A 9,102-nucleotide genomic window follows, 5' to 3' on the forward strand; every position below is an offset into this window, starting at 1 on the left:
CATCTTGATCAGTTGTGATAAAGAACCACACTGGCAAAGTCTTATTTATAGTATTATGCCCCTAATTTGCAGGTGGGACAGGGTATGAGAAAATAAAATTTGGATCCCTCAAGAAAGAGGGTAAAATGTGTGGGAATGTCAGAGCAGACGGTGTTGATAGTTGAATTTTCAACAATGTTGCAACTTTGTGCAGAGCAGGAGGGGAAGAAAACACTATCAGCAGCACCAGAAAGGAGGAAGACAGAGTGTGGGAACACAGGACCTACACTTTCAACACTTTTATTAGACCTGGGTCCAGTGGACCCGAACACCTTGGTGGGGGGAGGTACAGTATGAGGTCATTGAAAATTAGTTCGGATTTATGTTCTTCACAGAAAATAAGCCAAAGCCAATGAATTTCAGGTTGAAAAAATAATTAATTGTTTGATTTTTCTTTTGAGAAAAACTGAAAACGGGTCTCACAGACCCGAACACCATACAAGGGTTAACTTAGAGATGCATAGAAATGTTTGCTAGTTGTCTATTCACACCTCTGAACTAGTTGTTTCATGTTAGGATATACCCTTATTGTCTGCTTTTCTCACTTTACCTTTATCATAGGGTTTGAAATAAACCCTATTATAAGGTTAATGTAAAGGATTACTTTGCAAAAAGGTAATTAAATTACGGTTACTTCCCTGTTCTCTTCCAGTCTATACAGCAATAACTGATATAGATATGCTTCTGCCATAATATGTTTACAAACCCTGCCAGCAAATGTTCACGTTTTCAGAAAAATTGGAGATTAAAAGAAATTTACTGTCTCTTTATCTGAACAAACATTTTAAATGGTCTTCAGTTAATAGGTACGCTTCATCAGACACTAGAAGGCAATAAATTAGTTGCCTTCTAAATTGTTTATTACCATTAGTTGCACAGTAACCAGGTAGTCTCAGTGTGCAGCAAATGGCCTTGAGGTGCTATTATCTTTAAGAAAATAAATCAATAAATGAACAAGGATAAGTCTTCAAAACACAAAGCTTTCTTTATTTGGAAAAGCTTATACAACATTGAAAGTTACAGTAGTAGAATGAGGAAACTTTGATAATAATGACAGACATGGGAATAGATGCTCAAGAGTTCCCTCTGCTGGTGAGGAATATTTCATTGTGGTCTGACATGTTTTCAGTTTGATGGAAACTCAGTTTACAGCCCACATCAATGCTTCCCTGAGTAGCAGACCAGACATATGACTACATTGGTAAAACTGATACAAGAAATCACTACTAAGGGAGTCTGATAATAAGAAGAGAACTGCTTTAACCAAGAAACAAAACTCTGGAAATCTGGACTGACGAGTACTGTACTTGTAGCTCTTTCAGTTAAAATTATGTATTTATGGATAACAGCAAGAAAAATACCGAGCATTGATACATAGCGTGATCAAATAGGTTAAAATAACAAAAGTTGAGTGCAGGAAAAATTGCAATGAGGTATTTTGGTGATTTTTATGTTCAATTATGTCCTTTTTCTCCTTTGTTAGTAAAATGAGACACAAACCTCTAAAAAAAGAAAAAAGACAGAACGGATCGAGTTGTTATTCAAATACAGCTTTAACACTGGGCTGCAAAGCGTGCCATTTGTAATACCCTGTTTTCACCACAATGTGGCACACTGTATCCACCTAGCTATCTGTCGTCCATCTTTGATATAAAACGCTTTTCAGGATAATAGGAGTAAAGGTTCAGGTTATGATAGGAATATAAATGCAGATAATATGAGACAAAACAGTCCTTGAAGCCACACTGGCTGGATTGCCTCTGTTGTGGATGATAGCTCTAGTTTGCAGAATTGATCTTGTACTCAGCAGAATGCTGCTGATTGGCTCTTCTTTAGGTATCAGTTAGTCTTACAGGTAAATTACAGATTTTCGAAATTACAGTAAATACTTTTTAAAATCCCTTAAACCTAAGGTGTGTTTATTATGAGAGATTAACACAGAAAAGTAGAGCGTGTGTGTGGGAGGTGGGCGGTGGAGAGGGGCGGAGGGTCAGTTAAACCGGTAGCCTAAACTTTAATGAAACTTTATCTTAAATTCCACAAAAACGGCTTTTAGCTCTTCTATCAGCAGCAATAGTAACCTTTTGCTTGTTTTTAAATCAGATGTCTGAACTTAAGTTAAAGTCGTACTAATATATTTACTCTCCCATTACAAACCTTTCCAGTGTATTAACTGTTCAGAGAGTCCAGCGTCTGCAGAGCCACAGTGTGAGTCAGTGCGCACAGCCAGGGCGGCGCCTGACTATAAAATCTCTGTTGCTTGTTGCAGACGTCTGAACATTTGCACCTCTTCTGTTGCCACGTCCCAGCAACTGTACGGTAAGAAACTTTCTGCTCTTGTCCTACAGGTGTGGCTTTGCCACGATGTTTTTTTTTTAAATATAAACTTTAGTTGCTAAAACATACAGACATACAGCTAGGAGGTGTGAGAATAGTGTTTCATACTGTTTAACCTACTTTAATCCGCTCCCAGTCACTGCTTTGTATTTACTGAAGCTCCCTCTGTGAATTTCTAACGGTATCTAACGGATCCGTGTATTTCCTCTGCTGTTAACTAAGTTAGGCTCCAACTTTTAGTTAGTTTATCTTGTTTCTTTCTCTTGTTTTCAATCTTTCACTATAATTACACTTTAATTGTTTTTCCAGTGTTATCATTATTTTTATTAATAAAATATATAATTAACATTTTTACATTAAGCTCTGATTCACATTTAAGACAGTTAACTAGGTCTCCGTATACTCAATATAAGCCTTTGTAAGGGTGTGGTTGGACTGTGGGCACGTACACACATGTGCTTGTTCCTGCAGTGTCCTATCTCATTACTCACATTGAATCCCACCATTTTGGGTCTAACTTTTTTCAGTTCAAGTTGTTCACATTTTCCATTCTCTTGCGCACAAATAACACACCCTCCCTCCTACTTCTCCTTTCTTTTAACTCTTACAGCTACAAAGACAGTAACTCAAATGTTGAGATTTTCTGTATTTTGCACAGTGGTTTACTAAAATTTCAATGACATACCTTTACTGTCTTCCCACGAGCATCACTCATCAGTGAGAAGTAAAACAAAGACCCAAATGTGTCAGTTCCATCAATAATGGATGAGTTTAACAGCATCTCAACCAAAGCAGCTTTCATAAATGCTTTCTATGGACTTGTTTGGAAAATGTCAGCTGAAGTTAAACTGACTTGCTATCAGTTGTCATAGTCAACATTTTCTGAACATTGTTTTTCAGTCTAAACACATTCCAGCAACCATGCCTTCAGAACTGGAAAACTGCATGGAAGGACTCATCAAGGTGTTCCACCGTTACGCCAAGGACGGTTCGCTCACCCGGCAAAACCTCAGACAGCTAATGGAGGCTGAGCTTTCCAGCTTCCTTAAGGTGAGATGAGACCAAAACGTAAATTGTGCAATCACACTGCGCATCATTTGCACACTGTAATCCAATACTATGCCACTTCTTGTGCAGTCTCACTGTTGCTGATGTATCCTCACACACCCTTTTTTTAAACACAGTGTCAAAAAGATCCTGCTGCTGTAGACAAGATCATGAAAGACTTGGACGCCAACGGTGATGGTCTTGTGAACTTTGAGGAGTTTGTTTCTCTGGTTGTTGGACTGTCTGTTGCATGTGAGCAGTGCTATCAGCTGCAAATGAAAAAGGCTGGAAAGAAGTAGGAAGTACAACAGTGGAAGAGAAGCGACCAAAAAGCATTGCTTTTTGTTTTTTTTTTTGTAAAGTTTTGTTCATTAAAAGTGCTGAATCATTTTAAATCTCTTGTGTCTTGTGTTTCCTAACTATCTAATCTTTAAGTTAGACAGATTTGTCCATAAATCCCCTTCAACTTTTTATACATGTGTTTTTTTAAGCAAGCACCAGAACCATTTCCATTTGAGAAGCTGGTAAAGCTTAATCCAGACAGCTTTCTCTGTTGGCTTTGTAACTGAGTACTTTATGTTTCCCCGAGTGTTAAAGGGCAGATGAGCCACTCCCTCCCTGACAAAGTCCCTGCTTTATCACTGCTCTGAGGAATCTGCTGAATGTTGTAGGCATGAACACACCTCTCTCAGTGAGGCATAAACTCTCAGAGGATGTTGCAACTCTATGAACAAAACGGGTGATAACATTGCCTAGTTTGATTTGTATTTTGCAAGCCCTCAACTGACTCACAAGAACAGCACATCACTGTTCTTGTGCAGATCACAAAAATCCCACCATGTTTCATGTCTGGTGAAAGTTGAATAACACCAGAGAAAGAGGAACAAGATAACCCCTTCACCACCCGTCTCTCATTATTCTTACTGAACAGAACAAATATCTTTTCTCTAAAACGAAGTCTTCCAGGCAGCCCTACCTCTCAGGCATGCTCCAGCAATCAAATCTGTTATTGGTAGATGTGCAGATAGACTGTGAGCCACTGTTTACTATGATGGCCTGCCGATCCCAGTGAAGTCATCAAAGCTTTTACTGCCTGAGAAAAGCCTGCCTGAAAGGCTAAGCCCAGGAGGAAGAGGTCTTCTTGAGCTCTTGGCAAACACCGCATTGGGCAGGGCTTAACTACTGGTTTGTCAGTGTTCATGGATACTGGGAAAACACTGAAGTTGCTATGTGACTATGTGATGAGTCTTAAGTGTGTGCGTGTGTGTGTAGCTAAAGTTTGCACCACTTGGTTTACAGAAGCACCACGCCCATGTGACCCACAGCTGAGATTCCGAGACTGCTGCTTTTTCAGTGCATTTCCTTGTGTTTAGTGCCTCCTGCAGGCTATATGTTTATCATGTTGCCTAAAAGAAAAGAAAGTCATCATTTGTCTAGATGAATTACTCTTTGACCTTACCAGACGCTGATCGGTGACACCACTGTATGTGTCATGTCTAGTTTTCTAACACAGACTTTCTAATATATTAATAATGAAATTTGTCGCAACATTTTTCTCACTGAAATAATCCTGCATGCTTTTGGTTTTAAAGTTGCTCAAGTCATTCCTGGCCGGGGCGTTCTGTGGTGTGAGTTCGGGGAGTACCAAATATTCACTGTGGCATGCCACGCCCATCTTGGACACACCAAAAAAAAAAAAAAAATCCCCTCTCTGTGGAAACTTGTTAAACAATAACATTAATGTCCAAAACATACCAACCATCCCCAACGTCCAGTCTGCATGCAGATGTTGCCATGGGAAATAACTATTGTGATCCTGATGCTGATTCAATTCACAGTTACATTTATTTTTATTTTATTTTTATTTTTTTATCCCCAGTGTTCAAATGTGAGCGTTTGAAACCAATAGACATTTAAATCCCACAGTTTAAAACATATACTTGGCACTTTATCCACAACATTAATATCACCTGCTTATTGTTTTGTAGGTCCTACTCAAGCTGCCAACACAGCTCTGTCCCATTGGACCTGCGTGTTTGGGAGAGGAAACTTTGTGTCCTGCTTGATTCATCGAAGCCCATCCCTGCAGCCCACAGGACACAAAGTATCCACAGCAGGGCTGGGCTTCGATGAATCAAGCTTGTTCAAATTGCAATCTGGGTTTTGGAGTTCTACCCTGAAGGCAGAAGAGGGGGGTAGAACGTTATATTGAAAAAGGCAGGGTCAATACATTTCACCTGTCAGTGGTTTTAATGTTGTTGCTGCTGCTGCTATGTAAAAATCATAAATGGCCTGTATTTGTATAGCGCTTTACTAGTCCCTAAGGACCCCAAAGTGCTTTACACATCCAGTCATCCACCCATTCATGCACACATTCACACACTGGTGATGGCAAGCTACATTGTAGCCACAGCCACCCTGGGGCGCACTGACAGAGGCGAGGATGCCAGACACTGGCCCTCTGACCACCACCAGTAGGCAACGGGTGAAGTGTCTTGCCCAAGGACACAACGACCAAAACTGTCCAAGTCGGGGCTCGAACCGGCAACCTTCCAATTACAAGGCGAACTCCCAACTCTTGAACCACGATCGCCCCAAAATGTGTATTTTATAACCTGATTCTGCTGTTTCACTTCTCTTCTGTTCTTTTATTGATAGACACACAGAGAGGGAGCTTTGAACCAGTTGAACTGACAGAAGTTGACACCAAAACAGGTTACCAAAATAAAGTGTCACGGACCCGGCTCTGGAGGACTCGGGGGTCCGTGAGCAGTTTGGACTGTTGTTGTTATTATTATTATGATTATTATTATTATTATTTGGTGATGTGTGTGTCTTTCTGCACAATGCTGTGTTAGTCTGTGTTCCACTCATTATATGTATAGGCAGGGTGTGGGTGTGGGTGTGTACATGTGTGGCTGGAGGATGGAGAACAGCCACATGCAGGCCTGATGGGTGTGGCCCTGCAGGAGGACTGGCCACACCTGAAGTTCCTGCCACACACCTGTTGGTGATCAGGGCTCGTTGGGGGAGCTACTTAGGAGAGTGTTGGAGCTCCCACTGGTGTGGGATCATTGAGTTGTCTACCCAAGTTAGTGTGTCTCTGTCAGCGTACAACGGTGCTGTTCGTGTATGCCTGCCGGGGTTGGTGTTGATGGCTGTTTTTGTGGTTTTCCCCCCAGGTGGAAGAGTGGACCAGAACGGCAGCACACACAGGGTGTGCGAGAACACAACAGCAGGGAGCATGAGCACACGGGATTCAAGGGAGCAACGGGGAGTTATTGTGTTTACAGCCTTCACTGTAAATAAAGTGCACTGTTTGCATTGCAGAACCATGTGTTTTGGGTCCTCATTCCCCCATATCCCCATGGTCTGCCAGCCAGACCGTGACATAAAGAGCCTATGACCTAAAGGTTTAGGTGCATACATGCAAACATGAGACAGTGGTTAAATCTAACCATGTACTTCTAGTTAAGTATGTTTTGAAGAATTTGCAAGTTTTCACCCACCTTAAAAAAAACCTTGTTTACAAGGCAAGGTTTTCTAGTGCAGTGTTGTATGCAGTTTTTTTATGTTATAATAAATTTAGTGCATGAAGATGAGTGTTTTACAAATGAGGCACTAAACTTATTAATTGAATAAACAACAACCAGACTGGCTGTAAAGGCCTTGAACATCAATACATGGAAACATTAATTTACTCCCTCCAGCTAAAGTCATGACATATGAATGATAATATTATGCATGTCTTGTAGCCTTTCACTTCAGTTTTTACTTTTGATACTTCAGCTGATACAATGAAGATGATAGATGCACATATGCGTACATAATTTTAGAGCATCTTTTAGTGCAGTTCTGTTGAGGTCTTTTTTTTCTATTATTAGTGTTACCTTAATAAAACTCTTGAATACTTCCTCCAGTCATTTCCTGTGATTTGTATCTTAAACTGTCTCTGCTGCATACCTTCAAATAGTTTCCCTCCATGGGTACTTGTAGATGCATGACTTCATTATTTCTATAATCCTAGCTACAAGGTTCTAGGGTGACATTCACTATGCAGCATTTGCATGACGTATGTCTTTCTGAAGAAACAACTTACATTAGAGCACACATGGCTGGAGCTGGACACTAAAAATGTCTGTTTGTAACCACTAGATGGCACATATCTGTAATTATAGTGTTAAAAATTGGTCTGAGTGAGTGTGATTAAATCCACTCCAGTTGTACTGAACAAACAGTTTTGTGTATCACAGCTGGATATGACACAGGATGTGGTGACCATGGATACTCCCTCCATTATTTGGTAAATGTGAGTGAGTGAATAAGATCGAGAAAAAGGCGACAGGAAGATGTGTGACTCACGATTTCCACATAGTGAAGAAGGATGGCACAATGTTTAAAAATGCTGTGAATGATGGTGACAGTGAATTCTAACCTATCATCTGCTTTCAGCTGCGCTTTGAAGTTGTTAATTACAGGACTAAACAATGCCCAGACCAATGCCAGAAATATCTAATTCAAGTTATGCAACAGGCCACACGGACAGGGAGAAACAAACATGCAAACAGAGTTGCCACAGTGCAGCTTTTTTTCTTTTCTTCCTTCCTTTCTTTTCTTTTTTTTTTTGGACTCTGTGACTTTGGTTTTGGGGACATGACTATGAGTCACAGCCTCTCTGCAAAATTGTAAAGAAGAGTGGATCCACTCACAACCATAACAATCAGTGCTAGTGAGTCACTGTCCCCGTGTTTTTACTTTAACATAATGTGCATCTCAAACAAGTCAATAAAAAAGAAACTTTTTAATTACATACAAAAGAAACACACCAGAAATTAGTTGGTACAATTAAAGGTTCCTGCGATGCATGTTTTGCTTAAAACATACGTAACTGGTCATTTCTTTGGTCCTATTGTGCCAAGCGGTACGTTTTTAAAAAGAGGAAGTGGGTTTGGTCATCCTGTTAGAAAAGTCAAAAAGAATTTTAATGCATTTGTAGAAAAACGGCATTTACATAGTAGCACAAATGCTCCACAATTATGTATGAAATCTTGTAAAGATCAAAGTTTCTTATTCGGGGAAAAATTACTTCTAAAATCTCTAAAAGCAGATCAAACATTTGTCCCATGACTCCACCACCAAAAGTCACAAGAGACTCGTTTAAGACGGAATGAAATGTACGAACCAAATTGTGGACTTTCTTTTACAGAATTAACAAAAGTGACCTTCAAATGAAGCACAAAACGTGATTCAGTTCACATGTAAATGCTGCTTCCCTCCATTCATCAGTAAAAGCCTCGAAGAGAGATGCCACAAAATGCTGCTCATGGGGTTTCCCCAAAATATAGTCACATAAAGTCAATCAAATGGGTGAAATAAAAAACTGTAAATCAACAATAAACATAACATTTTTATAGTCTTGAATCCGTCACTGCAAAAAGGGTATTTTGTAAGACTGTTACATGACCATTATTTATTTAATTTACTTTAATTGTCCTCTTAAAGACACAGCACCCCAAACTTTACATTTCATATTTTATTGTCTTTTGTTCTGCAGCAATTCCAGATTCAAAAGCAGTCCTGAGATCATAACATCAGAAACATTTTGTAAAACATGCAGCAAGTTTTTAGAATTCTCCAAATCCTCAAATTCAAACATTCACTGTAACAGCACACGAGTGT

The 9,102-nt window shown here is 39.7% G+C and overlaps 1 protein-coding gene across 1 annotated transcript; it reads left to right on the forward strand.

The window, feature by feature from the left end:
- The first annotated feature begins 2,274 nt into the window (after positions 1-2,274).
- Positions 2,275-3,809, forward strand: LOC102211801 (protein S100-A10-like). The gene is made up of 3 exons (XM_005740664.1): positions 2,275-2,358; positions 3,277-3,426; positions 3,561-3,809. The coding sequence occupies exons 2-3, from the start codon at positions 3,298-3,300 to the stop codon at positions 3,720-3,722; spliced, it is 291 nt and encodes a 96-aa protein (XP_005740721.1). The 5' UTR covers positions 2,275-2,358; positions 3,277-3,297; the 3' UTR covers positions 3,723-3,809.
- The last annotated feature ends 5,293 nt before the right edge of the window (positions 3,810-9,102 follow it).

This window comes from Pundamilia nyererei, unplaced genomic scaffold, assembly GCF_000239375.1.
Source record: "Pundamilia nyererei isolate P.nyererei 1_Seehausen unplaced genomic scaffold, PunNye1.0 scaffold00102, whole genome shotgun sequence".
NCBI classification, from domain to species: Eukaryota; Metazoa; Chordata; class Actinopteri; order Cichliformes; family Cichlidae; genus Pundamilia; species Pundamilia nyererei.

Excerpts from the sequence above, each read along its gene's own strand:
- LOC102211801 (XM_005740664.1), top strand. The coding sequence starts at position 3,298 with ATGCCTTCAGAACTGGAAAACTGCATGGAAGGACTCATCAAGGTGTTC. Across the intron at positions 3,427-3,560 it reads AGCTTTCCAGCTTCCTTAAG|TGTCAAAAAGATCCTGCTGC; the intron begins GTGAGATGAGAC and ends TTTTAAACACAG.